General features: G+C 42.5%; 1 protein-coding gene and 1 long non-coding RNA gene across 2 annotated transcripts; both read right to left on the reverse strand.

Annotated features, from left to right (window-relative positions):
• Nucleotides 1–4,030: 4,030 nt before the first annotated feature.
• On the reverse strand, nucleotides 4,031–7,513 carry LOC141509661 (uncharacterized). The gene is made up of 3 exons (XR_012474686.1): nucleotides 7,428–7,513; nucleotides 6,630–6,661; nucleotides 4,031–4,203 (listed from the first exon to the last, which is right to left on the reverse strand). It is a non-coding gene; the product is annotated as an uncharacterized LOC141509661 (long non-coding RNA).
• Nucleotides 7,514–8,284: 771 nt separating this feature from the next.
• Nucleotides 8,285–11,988, reverse strand: LOC141508685 (cell adhesion molecule CEACAM4-like). Its single transcript, XM_074217521.1, has 3 exons — nucleotides 11,835–11,988; nucleotides 10,915–11,232; nucleotides 8,285–8,424 (listed from the first exon to the last, which is right to left on the reverse strand). The coding sequence occupies exons 1-3, from the start codon at nucleotides 11,896–11,898 to the stop codon at nucleotides 8,285–8,287; spliced, it is 522 nt and encodes a 173-aa protein (XP_074073622.1). The 5' UTR covers nucleotides 11,899–11,988.
• Nucleotides 11,989–17,686: the final 5,698 nt, after the last annotated feature.

Genomic DNA, 17,686 nt, shown 5'->3' on the forward strand with positions numbered 1-17,686 from the left:
CCAAGGATCAAAACACACACTCAGAAGATGATGCCAAAATTTCTGTATCCAAAGCCTACAAAAAATAGGAATTAGTGTCAGGTTATGGAAGAGGTCAAAAAAGATCTTGAAAATCCAACTGAGGGAGGCAGAGGAAAAATTGGGAAGAAAAATGAAAGTGATTCAGGAAAATCATGAAAACCAAGTCAGCAACTTGGTCAAGGAGATACAAAAAATACCAAAAAATAATAACATATAAACCAGTTTAAGTCAAATGGAAAAAAGAAGTCAATATTTAATGAGGAGAAGAATGCCTTAAAAAGCAGAATTGACCAGATAGAAAAGGAGATAAGAAAGTTCTTTGAATAAAATAACTCCTTCAAATAGAGAATGGAGCTAAAGAAAGCTGATGACTTTGTGAGGAACCAAGAAACAATAAAACAAAATTTTAAAAAAATGAAAAACTAGGAGAAAAGGTGAAATATTTCATTGGAAGATAAGATGGAAATGACCTGGAAAAAAGATCCAGGAGAAATAATTTAAACATCATTGGGCTGCCTGAAAGTTATGACCAGGAAAAGAGCTTTGGCTTCATTTTTAAAGAATTTCCAACAGAAAAATTGCCCTGATATCCTAGCAGCAGAGAGTAAAATAGAAATTGAGGGATTCCACCATGCATCACTTCCTGAAAGAGATCCCAGAAAATAACTACTAGGAATATTATAGCCAAATTCCAGAACAACCTAGTCAAAGCTATTATAAGCAGCCAGAAAGAAACATTTCAAATATCATGGAATTATAGTGAGGATTACACAGGACTTACGCTCATGGGGCATGGAATATGATATTCCAGGAAGCAAAAGAGCTTGGATTACAACTATCCAGAAAAACTGAATGGTCTCAACCAGGGGAAAGATGGGCATTCAATGAAATAGGGGAATTTCAAATTCCTATCAAAATTACCAGAGCTGAACAGAAAGTTTGATCTCCAAGTACAGGACTCAGGCAAAGTGTGTAGAGAGGTTGAACAGGAAGGGCAAATAATGTGGGATTTGATGATGTTGAACTGTTTGTATTCCTGAATGGGAAGATAATACTGATAACTCAAATGAAATACCTCAATTAATAGAGAAGTTAGAAAGAGTGTATATAGACAAGGCACAGGAGAGAGCTGAATATGAAGGCATATTATAAAGAGGAATCAATGATTGAAAAAGGAAATGTACTATTAGAAATAAGGAGGGATGGGAATTCAGAGAAGCCCGGAGGGATGTGAATGAACTAATGCTGAGCGAGATGATCAGAACTGTGGGAACTCAGGCTATTCTAAGAGCCATGACACAAGTCACTTCTAAATAACCACCACCTGGACAAAATTTCAGGAGCTGGTATGCCACCCTGAGATATAAGGTGTGTTGGAGTCCTTGGGAGCTGGTCTTTCTTCCCCACAGACCAAGGGCACAGGACACAGCTATGTTTAACCACCTCCCCCTTAATGTACCCCCATCCTATAACGCAAAATGCTGTACATAAATCCTGCTTGCACATCCCCCATTTCTTCATTTTTCTTTGTTCTGCCCTGGAAGACCTAACAGTATATATGTTAGAAGCTAAGCAGTAATAAACTTGAGCTTGAGGCATAAGGCAGTGTGGCTTGACTCCTTATTCTCAGCTCTCCTCCATGAGTGTGGTCGTCGCTGAAAGGACCCCGAAGCGAAGCAAGCTGCAACAAGAACCAAAAGAACATTGTACATCATAACAGCAACATGAGGTTGATGATCAATCTTAATCGACTTGCTCATTCCAACAGTGCAACAATCAGCAACAATTCTGGGGGATCTGTGATGGAGAATATCATCTGTATCCAGAGAAAGAATTGTGGAGTTTAAACAAAAATCAAAGATTATTATATTTAATATAAAAAAGTTATCTTAGGTAATTTTGCTATCTCTTTTATCTCTTATATTTTATTTTTTCCCTTAAAAATATGATTTCTCTTTCAACACATTCAATTTAGATCAATGAATAGCATGGAAACAATGTAAAGACTAACATTCTTTGGGGGGTGGGGGGAGGGAAGTGAGATTGAGGGGAAATTGTAAAATTAAAAACTAAAATAAATTTCTAAAAATTAAATTAAATTTAAAAAATAAAAGAAAAAAGTGTACTAGGAGAAAGAGAAATAAGAGGTGGAATGGACTAAGATATTGTACATAAAAGAATCAAGAAAAAGCTACAGTAGAATGGAAGGGGAGAAGGGGAGAGGGAATGAGTGAACCTTCTCTCTCATTGAAAATGACTCAGAAAGGAAACAACATACACACTTAATAAGGTATAGAAATCCATCTTACCCTAAAGGGGAAAAAGGAGAGGAAGGGGAAAGGTGAAAGTGGACAGGGGGGAGAAGGTGTGTAGGTAATAGAGGAGAGGCAAGTTCATGGGAGAAGGTAGTCAGATAAAATATCCTTTTTGTTGTTTTTTTGCAGGGTGGTGGGGTTGGGTGGCTGCCTGGATCCACAGGTAGTTGTTGGGTGTCTGGGGTGGGATTTGGGCTTGGCTTCTCCTGGATCCAGGATCAGTGCTTTGTCCACTGTGCCACTTGACTGCCCCACACCGTATTTTTTAGGAGCAATGAAGTGAAAGAAGAGAGATAATAGAATAAATGGGAGTGGAGAGGAATGGATGGAGAGGAATACAATTAGCAATAGCAATTGTGGGAAAAAAATACTGAAGCAACTTTTCTGGGATGAATGTGTTCGATCCCAGAGACAGAGCTGAGGCTATCTGAACAGAGAAAGTTTATATTTTTTCTTTTTCTTTCACTTTATTTTTCTTCAGGTTTTTCCTATTTTTATGGGAGGAGGGTCGGTTATATTTACTCTTGCAACAGGACTATTTTAGTAATGTGTAAATAAATAAATAAAATTTGAAAAACATAGAGTCTTTTTCTCCTATCCACCGCCCTCTAGGTTGAACCAACAAAGAGGCATGCATCTACAGAAATTTGAGGCAGCATACTCATATTTAATCAATTTAATTTTTGTCATAAATGGATATCAAATAAATTTCACAAACACTTAAGAACAAAACAATTTTTTTAAAAATTGATCTTTTGGCCTGTAAGATTATAGGTGAATCTGGTGAGAGGAAGAAGTCTTTGGATTTTGGTGGGCAAATTCTTCACACACTAAGTGTCATTATTATTTTTTCTCTAAAAGAGAACTTCAGATTTAGGATAAGATCAGTCATTGAATAGAAAACCTTCCTATAGGTTTTCTATAGAAATCTATAGAAGGATGGATAGAAAGTTTTCACCCTTTTCTTCCACTATCCCTGGTCTGATAGACTTGTTAATTAATGTCAGTCTAGGTGACTTCTGAGATTTCCTACAATTCTGATATTATTTTTTTGAGTCTACTTAATGGAAAAGCTAATTGTGAGAGATGAGGCCTCCAGATAAAGATTTCCAATGAATGGGCAAGGTAAAACAGGTTGGTAGGGTGCATCCTTCACCATCTGCAAGGGACCTCAGAAGCAGTATGATGTCTGTGCTGTTCAAGTGAGTGATGATGTTGATATAGTCCCTAGTAATGCTCCCAACTTTCCCAGGGAATCAAATTCATTCACACCCACTTTGGGGGAACTCCTAGAACCAAACTCTATATCCAGTCCTGGACTCAAATCTAGCAGCTGCTCTTTTCATTAATGACTTCCCTAGATCTCTCAAATCACACACCTGGGCCCTCCTCTCTTCAGTTCAGGTTTTACTAACTGGCTGAGCTAAAGGCAGGATGGATGAATGTACATTGAACAGAGAGAAGAGAGCCTAGGTGTGTGATTTGAGAGATCTAGGGATGAAATGACTTCATGACCACTCTTTCCCAGATCTGTGGTATTAACATTTAAGAAGGAAGGAATTGTAAGCTTCTGTGAGTATACACAAAATGCCCATCTTTGTCGATAGTGTAGGAGGGATCCTCTATCAGGCAATTTTGGTGAGGTGAAAGGATAGAGTTTTCTGCTGCTTCTTCCCTGTGGTGGTAGTGGTGGGGTATGTGATAGTACTGGACTGTGAGGTTTGAAGAAACTGGGGAAGTAAAGAGAAGACCAAGGACCAGGTCATTTCCCTTTGATTTCAGAGTAAGTGCTGTCTGTTGATGGTTGAGACTGAGCCATGACATTCTGGGCACTGAAGTTCAGGAAGACATAGGATGCATCCTCAGTCTGCAAAACACAGAGGTGAGTCAAATTTTTTTTAAAAAAAAGCCATTTCCAAATTGACAAATGGTCAAAGGATATGCAAAGACAATTTACAAATGAGGAGATCAAAGTGATCCATAGTCATATGAAAAATTCCTCTAAATCATTACTTATTAGAGAAATGCAAATTAAAGCATCTCTGAGGTACCATCTCACACTTCTCAGTCTGGCCAATGTGACAAGAAAGGACAATTATCATTGTTGGAAGGGTTGAGGGTAATCTGGGACACTATTACACTGTTGGTGGAGCTGTGAACTCATCCAACCTTTCTGGAGAGCAATGAAACTATGCCCAAAGGGCAACAAAAATGTGCATACCCTTTGATCCAGCAATACCACTACTGGGTCTATATCCTGAAGAGATGATGAAAAAGGGTAAAAACATCACTTGTACAAAAACATTCATAGCAGCCCTGTTTGTGGTGGCAAAGAATTGGAAATCAAGTAAATGTCCTTCAGTTGGAGAATGGCTTAGCAGTGTGTGGGAAATGTATGTCATGGAACACTATTGTTCTATTAGAAACCAGAATGCATTGGAATTCAGGGAAGCCTGGAGGGATTTGCATGAAGTGATGCTGAGTGAGATGAGCAGAACCAGAAAAACACTGTACACCCTTACAGGAACATAGGGGTGATGATCAACCTTAACAGACTCACTCATTCCATCAGTGCAACAGTCAGGGACAATTTGGGGCTCTCTGCAATGGAGAATACCATCTGTATCCAGAGAAAGGACTGTGGAGTTTGAACAAAGACCAAGGTCTATTACCTTAAATTTAGGAAAAAACTGATATCTTATTGTCTGATGTTGCTATCTCTTATACTTTATGTTTCTTCCTTAAGATTTCTCTCTCAGGGGTGGCTAGATGGCTCAGTAGATAGAGTACAGGCCCTGGAGTCAGGAGTACCTGAGTTCAAATCCGGCCTCAGACACTTAATAATTACCTAGCTGTGTGGCCTTGGGCAAGCCACTTAACCCCACTGCCTTGCAAAAAGTAAAAAAAAAAAAGAAAAAAGAATTCTCTCTAATCACATTCAATTTGGATCAATAATACCTTGGAAACAATGTAAAGACTGGCAAATTGCCTTCTGTGGGGGGGGGGGAAGTAAGATTAGGGAAAAAATTGTAAAACTCAAAATAAATAAAAAACTTTATAATTGAAAAAATACAGAGAGGGATCAGTTGGGGGTTCACATTGCACAGAGGAGGAAGGTATCAGCCCTCAGGGCCCTTCCAACTCATACAATCTAAGATCTTCAGATTCTTAGGACTAGAAAGGGATAGTTTAACTTTGGATCCCCTCTAACTCACTCCCTCATCGGTGGCCATTCAGTCTATACTTGAATACCTTCAGTAATAGAGAATTCACTACCTTCTGAGGTTGCCAACTCAACTTTTCAATGTTGCTTATTCAGTCACTTTCAATCATATTTGAATCTTCATGACACCTTTTGGGGTTTTCTCTCAAAGATATTAGAGTACTTTGACATTCATCAGTTCTTTTACTGATGGGGAAACTGAGGCAAATATAGCTAAGTGAATTGCTCAGGATCACACAGCTAGTGAGCGACTGAATAAGTTCTCATTTTTAAGGGAGTTAGTTTTTTATTTTATGAAAGGGATAACTTTTCTGTGATTCTGAACCACACCAACTGCCTCAGTTCTTTTCCCCCCTTCTAAATCCTCTTGTTTTGGACATGTTCCTGGAGGGGGCAGGGTTATGCTATATTTATACATTGCTACTAGAAAATCCTCAAAGATGAACAGTCAGTAAGGTGACAATGAGGATAGAGCACTAAACCTGGAGTCAGGAAGACCTGTGTTCAAATTCAGTGTTAGACCCTTACTAACTCTTGGCTAGACACATAACCTCTATTTGCCTTAAACCACTAGATAAGGAAATGACAATCAACTCCAGTATCTTTGCCAAGAGAATCCCATGAGCAGTATCAATGATCTTTGGTCTAGGGGGTAGCAAAGAATGATCCAAGATTAAACAACAGTATAGAGTAGAAGACCTTCTCCTGAGCAAGTGGTTGATAAAGTGGTTTGCTATGGAAGTGAATACACCTGTGTGGACAGGTCAGTTAGAGAAGCAGCTTCTTAAGGAATGAATGAAGGTGTGAACTGATAAGAAGAGGGTCATGAGGTGGAAGGGATAGTCATGAAGGGACTGCTTGTGAGTCCTTGCCCTGCTTCTGATCAGCCTCAGTTTTCTCACCAGTCAAAGGAAGAAAAGACTTGTGCTGAGGTGCCAAATAAGATGGGGATGGATTTGGATGCTTTAAGGTGCTATGAGTATGTAAACTCTTAAATATTAACATCAAATTTCTTTCTATTTAACTTGTACAGACAAAAATCATCCCCTGGTGGGAATGATGAAGCTTACCTTGTTAGGTGAGGTGTCAGAGCAGGTCTGACCTGGAGAAGCAGAAGGACAACAGTTAGAAATCAGCAGCAAGTCTGTCCTGAGCAGTGAGCAGGGGGAGTTCACATCACCTTTTCCTCATCTTTTGCCTTGACCCTGGCATCTCACCTTCTTCCCAGGGAAATAAAAAGTGGAAGAAGGAAAAATCTGTGGGAGCGACCCCGAGTTGACAGAGTGAACACCAACCTCAGAAGGCAATGCTTCCTTAGTGTGTTCACAGTCCTGTACCAGCAGTATTAGCCCCAGTGGATTGGCAAAGATAGGTGCCTGGTTAGCCCATAATAGATGTCCCCTCTTCCATAAAAGTCTCAACTTAATTCTGATTTCCCTCTAGACAGATTCCTCAGTAACAATTTCCAGTTAAGAGGTAGAACCAGAGCATCCAAAAACACTCATAGGAAAGCCCAGAAAAAGAAGACTCATATCTCATGTATAGTGTGACATGAATAAGAGAAAGGAAGAAAGGGAAGACCTGGCTCCTGAAAACAGCTTCCTCCTGCAGCAGGCCTGATTAGGACAGCTTGCGATGACTCTGCTAGCCTGTGCCTTAGAGGAGGGTCAGGGTCTTTCTCTCCATGACTGTGAGGGGACACTCCTAGGTCCCTTTGCAAGTTAGATCAGGAAGGACCTGGCCCCAGTAAGATAAAGGCCCCTAAAACAGGTAAGATACAGGACTGAGCTTGGGGGAATCTTTCAGGGTAAGAGGGTCCCAGAAGAACCAAGAGGTCACAAAATGGTTTGGTAGGTGTCTTTACTTACTCTGACTGGGTGCTGAGGCATTGTTCTCTGTAAGATGATGTTCGCTGGCCCTGAATAAATATCAGAGATGATGAGAGATCTCAAGCAGAGCAACCAAAGCCTCACAGCAGAAGACGTATGGAGAATGGTTAAAAGAATTTCTTTCGGATCCCCTTAGATTTCAAGACTTTTCCCTGGGTCTCTAGACTATTTTTCTCTCTGTCAGGGCTTCACCCTGAAGTACAACTCCTCACTGTTGAATCCGTTACCCCTAGGTACTATGTTTCTTCTACTTAATTGTCTGTGAAGTCTAAATCTGCTTCAGTGACCTTTTCCCCTCCCCTGATTTCTCTCTAGATTATGAGCCACAACCCATCTCTTTTTCCTTTACTGCCCCTTCCGTTTTTGACCTCTTCTTACTTGGACCTCAGTTCCTTTATTTGACGGTCTGAGAAAAATGGTTAGGTTGAGTTCCTACAAAAATGGAGAAGTGAACACCTGTTTCCTAAAGGCAATCAAGTGTGACAGATACAGGAAGGCCCAGAGGAGGAGGCCACCCAAGGAAATTAGTGCTACAAAGTAGGAGTGTGGGAAAGAAATGTAAATCAGGTCCCCAAAAGGATATGGGGGAAGGCTAGGTGGCACAGTGGATAGAGCACTGGCCCTGGAGTCAGGAGGACCTGAGTTCAAATGTGGCCTCAGACACTTAATAATTACCTAGCTGTGTGGTCTTGGGCAAGCCACTTAACCCCATTTGCCTTGCAAAACCTAAAAAAAAAAAAGGGGAATACAGGATCCAGGATGGGGAAGAAGATCCCAATCTCTTTGCCCCATTCAGGGAGACTAAGAAGGAGGAAAATAAAAAAAAAAGTAAGATTCTACCCTCCAGTTTTTCTGAAGAACAGAAAATAGATAAGATTTCCAATGAGAGTCACTCCAACAAGGATTCCAGTCACGAAGCCAGCGATGGTCCCTTCAGATAATGAGAAACCATTACCTTTTCCTGCAGATTCTTCTTCTGTGGGCAAAGAAGAGAAAAAGAGCCTTTAGTATTTTTGAGGAGTCCCCAACATGGAGTGCCTAGCACTCTGTCTATTCTCAATAAATATTTCTTGATCAGTGAAGGAGACTTGACCTTTGCCCTCAGAGCCTGGGTATCCCATTGACAAGGTCACAATTCTGTGTGACTAGAAAACAAGCCCTGAATTTTGGACAAGCACATCAAACATCTTTTCTATTTTGGCTTTACTTTCTGGTTCTCATATTTCTGCACAGTCTCCTTCATAATTTCATAAAAATTAATGCCCAAATTCTTTTATCAGTTGGTTCTTTCAGATTTCTTCTTGATATATATTCCAGGTCAACTTTTTGTTTTGTTTTGTTTTGGTTTTGCTTTGAAAATATTTCAATATTTGGACTTTGCTTTAAAATTTCCTTATATCTCATGGGTTCAGGAATTTCTCTTTAGTTCATCCAAATTTTCATGGATTCTGTTGCTTGGTAAACATTTGGTCCCATCCACCAAACTGTTACTTCTCCTTCTAAGTCTTTCCTCCATAGTTAGAGGATAGATTGGGTAGGGTTCTGGATCTGGAGGCAAGAAGACCTGAATTCAAAACAGAGATACTTGTCAGCTGGGTGATTAAATAAACTACCCGAACTTTGTTTCCCTCAATGTTCTCATGTGTAAAATAGGGTTAATAATTTAATCTACCTCACAGTGTTCTTGTGAGGATAAAATGAGGCAATGATTATAAAATAGTTCATAAAACTTAAATTATAATATAAAAGCTAATTTTTACTTAAAAACAAAGCAGCCTGGAACCAAAACGAATTTGTCGACACCTCAACATACACACTTCTGGTCTCAGGACATCACTCTGGGTTTTTCTCTCACTCCACTTTGGATTGTTTAATCCAATATAACCTCTTCCTGTCTGGGTTTTACACCTCTCATCTGTAAACTTGCAAAGTTCTAGCCCACTTAATTTCCATCACAAAATTATTCTCATCAAATCATACTTGATAAAAAAAGTTTATGGGAGTCTAGGTTTTCTCCCTTCCTTATTGACCTTACATTATCTCTCTTTGTGCATTTGCACTAGAGGATTTCTGCAAAAGTCTTCCTGGGAGGCTCAGCTTGTTTTCTACCTCCTTGGAGAGCCCTTTTCTCATGGCCCCTGCCCCAACTGACAGTCACTACCTCAAATGATCTTAGACCCCTTGTCCCCTGATACAGGATTCCATGCATTGGGCCACCTAGCTGCCCAATTTATTGCAGAAATAGAATAGGAGGAGCTAATTACTACTGCAAGAAGTAGTGACAGTTCCCATCTCTATCACACTTGAAGGGTCTTTCCTTGGGACAGTCAGAAAAGCAGGGAATGCTGGGATCAGTATCCCCAATGAGAGATCAAAGAACCAAGATGACTTACCTGAGGGCACACAGTCAATGTTGGAGCAGAAATAAGCATCTAGAGCTCCTAATAGAGCCCAATTTAACTGTGTCTGGTGGAGAGACCAATCCTTTGCTACTTCCAGGTCTGAGAAGACTCTGAAGGGAAACTGAGGCAGTCTTGGTCCCACCCAACTTCCTTATCTCAGCTCCTATCACCAGGTTCCTTTGGGGCCCTGTCTTCCCAGGCTCTTCAGGCAGACCAGAGGCTGAGATTCCTTCTTAGTTCTCAACTGGTCCTGTGTCCTATGCTGAGGAGGGGGGGTAATGACCTCCAGTCTCGAATACCCTCTTCCTGCACTCTCCCTCACAGAGCCACCTCTTCCTTTAAGATACTCCTTAAATAGGACCTCTCCCAAGAAACCTTTCCTGGTGGCAGCTTATACTAGTGCCTTCCTTCCCTACTGACTTTGTATCTCATTAGAGGGCCTACCTGGGAGCCAGGACCTATATAAATGTGGATCAACACAGGATGATTTCCAGGTCCATCCTCCCTCAATACTCAGGAGCTGAGGAACAAAAAGACTATTGTGGATGACCCAAAAGGGCCCTGTCCTCTTTCCTGCCTCTGACCTTGTAACAGATATCGATGACAATTTCCAGAAGACCCACATGGAAAGAAACTCTGGGCTGTCACCCCCTCCCCAACCACTTCCCACATAACCTCAGAGCTAGAAATCCCTCAGAAATCTATGGAATTCTTTGCTTCTGTGGATTGGGGGGGGGGGGGTTGGAGAGTCATCTTGTCTAACCCAGACCCAGCAAAATGGTTATCTAGTCTCTGTTTGACGATTTCCCAGGCTAGTAAGTCATTCTTTCCTGAAGTACTGTTTGTGGTAGGAAGCAGGCAGGGTGAGCAGTGGATGGAATGTTGGACATTGAGGGTCTTCTTGACCCTGGGGGTTCTCATCAGCTTGAGTTCATTCTTGTGGGGATGAATCTTTTTCTGTATTTTCCCTGGTCCCTGGTTAAGGAACTGAGGTGAGGCCACTGGGGAAGCTCAGCACTTACCATACACTATTAATTGTATTTTTGCTGTCACAGCTATCACACCTTTGGAATCAACAATTTGTACAATGTAGAGATCAGTGTCATGGCAGGTGAGGTTGGGGATGATCAGGGAGCCATTGGGGAACACTCTCTCCCGGATATGTGCTGGTATCTGCACTCTAGTAGAAATGCAGTAGGCAGCCACTCTGTTGGAGGAGTCTGTTATCTTTCTGTACCAATTATAGCTGAAAGGCTCCCCTGAGAAGCCCTGGATGTCCAAGATGACGCTGCTGCCCACTGTTCCATTGGGAGGCTTTGGCACAACACTGACAGAATCATTTGGAGCAGATGTTGGGTGGAAGTAGCAGCTGAGAATGGAGGCTGAGAGGGGAGGAAGGAGGCAGAGGTCATTGGGGTCCTCGCACCCTCCTGAGAGATTCATGTCTTCAAGTTCCCAGCATAAGGGTAGGAATTACTAACCCTTCCCCATGTTCTGCTGTGGACTCAATAGTGTCTGTTTGCATGGAGGTCATTTCCCACTAAATCCAGGGTGCATTTAAAGCCTGACACATTGTGACTACTATACAGCCTTGGGAGGAAGCTCCTATTCTAGGTAAAAACAAACTAAGAGGGGTAAATGGCCTATCCTTGGTCACACAGCTGGAAACCACAGATCTGGGATTTGCACCCCAGTCTCTTCTGACTGCAAAGACTACTATATCCTCTTCAGAAGATGCTCAGTTCCAGGTCTAGCCATTGCCCTGAATCTCAGGGATGTGGACCAATGGCCCTGTTCTTCTATTTTCCCCATTGCTCTTGGCTCAGGGAAAATTCCTCTAGCCGGTCATGCAGAGACTGCTTCTCGGACAAACCTCCTAGGAATGGTCGCCTTCCCCCAATCCTTGAGTTGATTCATGTGCCTACTGCTGGGCTAGAATCCTCCACCTGTTCTCCCCTAGGTCCCAGCAGAGCTGGTATCTCACCTGTGATCAGGAGCCCCTTCCAGAGGCTGTGCCCACTGTGAGGACTTCCTGAGGGGTTCTTCATTGTTCCTTGCTCCCCACTGTGTGTGACTGTGCCTCTACCTTCCGCTTCTGGGTTCCCTCTTTCTTATACAGAGTCCACGAGCCGACCCTGCTGGTGTCCAGACCAAGGTTGTGCCTCTCTATACAGCCCAGACCTGCCTCTGCTCTGCCTCCTCCTTCTCTAGCGGACTAAGATCTTGTTCTCTTATTTGCTATCACCACTACCCCCACTACCCCCACTTCCCCCACCACTATCACTTTCCTAACCTTCTCGGTCACGTATCTTTCTTCCTGTCTTGGAGGCGGTAAGAATCAATTACTGGTCTTTTGCCTACAAATTCTGCCTTAGGTCCAGCCCAAGCTCAGCTGTGGGACACCTGTAGTGAGTACCTCCAGGGGAGGACATAATTCATTGCTCCCTCTACACAGAAGATGTCAATGGGGGAGGGGGGTCCCTGGTTAGACAAGGGGCCGTGTGTTCTGGGAACATTGAGGATAACTTTGTGATCTTTCCTCTGACTCTTTCCTTCCCCTCTGTTTTGAATCCCAGTATATTCTATGCTTTCTTCAGGATGCTTAGGTTCAAATCCCAGGGGCTGGTCCCCATACTGAAGAGAGGCCTAGATGCCCTTCAGTCCTGTTCTTTATTGCTGTTTAGTTTTTCTGATTCATTGTGATCACATTTGGGGATTTCTTAGAAAAAATGCTAGAAGGATTTGGCAATTCCTTCTCCAGTTTATTTTATAGCTTAGGAAACAAAGGCAAACATGGTTAATGACTCAGTTAGAAAATATCTGAAGGCAGATTTGAACTCAGAACCTTCTATCTCCAGACTCAGGATCTATCCCCTGCACTACCACAGTAAGCTAGCTGAACTTGGGGCCTTCTTCAGGAAATCTGTTGCTATAGAATGATGCATACCCTTTGATCAAGCAATATCACAATGAGCTATATATCCTAAAGGGATTTTTTAAAATGTAAATTACCTATATGGACAAAAACCTTGATTGCAAGTCTTTTAATGGTGTCAAGGAATTGGAAATTGAGGAACCATCTGCTCGAGGCGCTGCTGGCCCTACTGTACCAAGTCCTCCCAGGAGTGCTCAGGGGACCCTGTCAGCTATAATTGGTCTAGAAAGAAAACAGAGCCTTCCAGAAGAGTAGATACTGCCCATATTTCTTCTGGAGTGCAGACACCAGTAAATAATGAGGAGGGGGTGCTCCCAATCACTCCATGCTTATCACCAACCTCACCCACACTGACACTGATGACTACATAGTACAAAGTGTGGGTTCAGAAGGTATGATGGCTGTAATGGCAAGAGGACATCAAGCCATGTGCTCAGCTTCCTATGGATCATTCATGTAGTCACATCTGGACTGATCATTCTCTGTCTGAAATGAGAGGCTTTTCCTAAATTCCTTATTCAGGGAACAGAAAGATGTAAAATATGAACCAAAATGTGTCAAGAGAAAAGAAACCCCAAACCAGACCTGGGTCAAAAGTCCTAGAGACCAAATGAGAGTTCAGAGTCCCCAAGGACATAGGTGACAAAAGGGCTTCTCCCATCTCTCACAGCTGGGATCACTGAGGACCTACGGGCTCAAATGATTTGATCAGCCTCTCCATAGTCACCCAGACAACTGGCAGCACCAGGAGCAATCTGGGGTGATAAGCAACAGGGAGCATCTGAAGGTCTTAGTCCTTCAGGCCCAAGGCAGGTCGAGCAGTATAGTTCTGCCTCAATTTACCCAAGTCAATAGGTCTGCAATACGATTTTGACACTAAAGGCTTGCAACCCAATAATAAACAGGCTCAGCCAAGAGCTTCCTAGAGTTTCCTGCATCTGAGAAGTTGAAGGACAGAACAGACCCAGAAGGGTGTTGGAGGACACTAACTGATTTTATCCAATATGTCTAAGTCCCAAACCTAATTAGAATCGTTTAGAGATGTAATGCATCCTTATGAGAGATAAAGGGGGTTGGGAGGAAATAGTCATCCTTTAGAGAGCAATTCCATTCTGCCCAACTTTTGCCAGCCCCAATATGAAAACTAGGCTGGCTCACTGAGGGAGGTGTCATAATGGTACCTGACCCTTTCCAGGTGTGCCTCAGGCAATCAAATTATTTCAGAATTTCTTCTACTAGAACACATTTACAAATCTATGAGGCCAGGGAGCATTGATGGGGTGGGGACAGTCACAGACACTTCCTGGCCAAGCTCTAGTCCACACTACCCAAGAGTCAAAAGCCTGGCTGCCTGGGCACCCAGGACCATCTGGAGGTCTGGGCATGCTGAAGTTCCAAGTACAGAGAGGGAGAATCCCGCTATAGATGCAGATGCCAGAGAGAGTGCATATCTAGGATCAGGGAGACACAGTGGTCCCTGGTGATAGGGTACAGAGTAAGAGATTTCCCTTCTCTCTGCCTTAATCTAAATGTGGATTCATTCCCTTTGTTCCAGGCAGTATAGATACCTTGTGATGGTCTCCATAGACCCTCCTTACCCTGTAGGGTCAGCCCTTGCATTATTCTGCTCTCCTAATTCTAACCCAACTATCCAAAACACTCAGCTCATCAATAGAATTCCAGTGAGTTCCACACTCTAATGATTAAAAGGTAGACTGAGACACAAAGCTTCCAACCTGGTCAAGCTGTTAGTAAAGCATGAATTTACTGATAAATAGGACCTCAATTTCCTAACCAAGCTAAAACCTCAAAATGGGAGGCAGCTTTCTTTTATAATTTGGAGGGGTCGAGGACATATGAAAGCTAACATCATTGATGAAATTGGAAATGAGACAAACAATAGCCCAGTACTTCTCTCCTGTAACTAAGAAATGTCCATTATCTGAGTGCAGATGCATCTGCAAGGAGTCTTTAGATAACAAATCAGACATCCTTGAAGATTGGCTTGGTGGTATATAGATGCCAGACCAGATGACCCGGTGTCCACCTGCATCCTTCCAGGATAATAAGTCCCTTGAGACAAGAGTAGAACAAGGATTAACTGGAAAACTGAGTTTCTAAGCTTAACTAATCACAGAAAACTTGACTTCTGAACCATATTCAGAGACAAAAATAAGTAAATGACAGACTTTGCAGAACAAGATCAATGACGTTTAAGTAAAATCAGTTACAAATGTACATTCTATCAGATTATTTCAATAACTCAACTCTCTACTCCTGATGTGTCTCTGAATCCACTGGAACCGAACTGCCATGCAGGTAACTCTGTCACTGGCTTGTCTGGCACAAAAAATATCAATGTCACAATGTTTGGTGAGAAGCTGGACCAGGCCCTCAGCTTTGTGTTGGGTTCTCCTTTCTCTTAGAGAAAAGAGAGAAAGATATATGATATTCGGCTCTCTTGGGTCCCTTGGCACAATGTGTTGTGTTGGAAGGGACTCTGAACTCAGAATCATCAAACTTGGGTGAAGATCCGGCCTCTGCTACTTGTGTCAGTCCAGGTGTCCCACCACCTTTCTGAGCCTCCATTTCTTCATCTAGAAAAATTGGATAACCCTTTCTCTAGGTGGACAAAGTCTTTTTTTCTTATTTTAGGTACAAGAAGCATGGGAGTTGTTGTTCCTGCTGCCTGTTGCCACTGTTGTTCTCTTCTAACCCAGAGACACACACACACACCCCTTTTCCCACCTACCTCCAACTTCAGTCTAGGGCTACAATTTCAAGAATTGCCCCTGGCCCCTGTGGTCATTGCTTCAATTTATTTCATTTGGAGCTATGGCCTATGTGAGGGGTTTCTTGTCTTGCATACAATATATTACAGCTCTGACCCAGATCTTTTCCAGGGAAATTCTAGAGATGGGGAAGAAAATTTCACGTTTGCTCCCTGTTTGTGCAGAGATTCGCCTTTCCATGCCTATATCTCTTGTTTGGGACGTGAAATGTCATATGGAAACATGTCTGATATCAGACTAGGTTATTTTCCAGGTAAAAAGTGAATTAACTCCTATCATGCATTTGTATATGAAAAGGATCTAGAAATTACTTCAAAGTTGTCTTTTTATAGATGGGGAAACCAAGGCCCAGAGAAGCAAAGTGCCAGCATATGGAGCTCAAAAAAGGCCCAGAATCATAACAAGCACTGATCTGCCCTTTGCCTAGAAGGATCTTGATGTGTATTTTGGGAACAGAAGGCAACAACAACAGTAACCTCCGCAGCAACATCTTTATCATCATCATCATCAACACCAATTCACATTCTTTTTGTACCTAAAATATAAGGAGTTCTTTCTCCACACAGAATCCTGTGATATGGGCAGTGAAAGATTAGCCAACTTTCCAGAAGCAGAGTTAGAGCCTCAGAAAGGCAGACATACCTGGGTTGGCACAGAGAGCTGCATCTGCAAGGAGACAAGAGACCAGACTCTAGGATAACGAACCAGAGGTGCTTGAAGACTAACTTGGTGGAAAGATGCCACGCCAGATGACCTGGTGTCCACCTGCATCCCTCAAAGCTAACAGATTTCCCTGACACAAGAATGATACAGGGATTAATCAAAGGACGGAATTCCTAACTTACTTTCTTCCAAGATACCTGAATGTCTGAACAAAGTTTATAGACAACGAATCAAGATTTAGATAACTAGGGAGGGCTAGGTGGCACAGTGGTTACAGCACCAGCCCTGGAGTCAGGAGTACCTGAGTTCAAATCTGGCCTCAGACACTTAATCATTAGCCAGCTGTGTGGCCTTGGGCAAGCCACTTAACTCCATTTGCCTTGCAAAAAAATAAAAAAGCTAAAAAAAAGATTTGGATAACTACAGGACAAAATCCTTTAACTATATGAGTAAAAAAAGCAAATACTCAATCTTATTTTTTCAACACCTCAAGTCTCAATTCTTAATATGTTACTGCAACACACTGGAACCTCTCTTACCTGACAGAGATTAAGACTGTTTCACCCCATTTTTGCTGGTTCTGCTGTTCATGTGGTCTCTGTGAGCAATTGGCATACAGGTAGGAGATTGGGGGTTATCTTCCCCTTGAGCTATTTCCTGTGAAGGTGAATGGTCTAAGTAAACTTCTGGGAACTAAAATGGTGGAGTAAACAATGAATCAATGTAACTCTCCCATATTCACCTCCAAACAACATAAAATAAATCTGGTAAAGAAATCCTTGAACAGCAGAGCAGAAAACATGAGTAAAACAATCTCCTACTTCCATACTCTAAGTCCCACCTCAACCAACCAGTGGGACATCCTGAGCCTCAGTGATGTGAAAGAGGCAAACATCAGCCTCAGGATCCCCCCCATATGCCTTGACACAACTAGGACACTGGGAAAATTCCAATTCTGAGAATCATCATGTGGCCCAGATCACTTCCAGCAGCCAGACCTCCATGGCAGAGTTTGCCCGAGGCAAAGAGTTGGAGGCCAGCCCTACAGGTGTCTGAGCAAAGAGACAGCTGCCAGGGGCCAGATCATTTTCTACTTCAGTGTAACCCCCAGGAGAGCACAGAAGCACCCTACTGATCTCATCACACCCCAGACATCATCACTAGGATCTCAGCTTAGCACCAAATAAGCTGCCAGATCCTTAAGGCATTCAGTAGCACCAGGCACTACTTTCTGCATGCCCCCAGTACACTTCTAGAAATGCGGGAAATCCATGGGCCTCAGGAAAAGCTCAGTGCAGCACCAGGTAAATGAGCAGGAGCTTCAGTCTCCCCCTCACAGGAAGCAGTTCAAGGAGAAGAGAACCCCCAAAGCCATGCCTGCCCGCTAATTGCTCACAGAGTCTACATGAATAGCAGAACCAGAAAAATGGGGCGAACCAGTCTTTG

The sequence above is a fragment of the Macrotis lagotis genome, chromosome 1 (genome assembly GCF_037893015.1).
Source record: "Macrotis lagotis isolate mMagLag1 chromosome 1, bilby.v1.9.chrom.fasta, whole genome shotgun sequence".
Lineage (NCBI taxonomy): Eukaryota > Metazoa > Chordata > Mammalia > Peramelemorphia > Peramelidae > Macrotis > Macrotis lagotis.

Excerpts from the sequence above, each read along its gene's own strand:
- LOC141508685 (XM_074217521.1), bottom strand. The coding sequence starts at position 11,898 with ATGAAGAACCCCTCAGGAAGTCCTCACAGTGGGCACAGCCTCTGGAAG. Across the intron at positions 11,233-11,834 it reads GAAGGGGCTCCTGATCACAG|CCTCCATTCTCAGCTGCTAC; the intron begins GTGAGATACCAG and ends CTCCCCTCTCAG. Across the intron at positions 8,425-10,914 it reads ACAAATTGTTGATTCCAAAG|AAGAAGAATCTGCAGGAAAA; the intron begins GTGTGATAGCTG and ends CTTTGCCCACAG.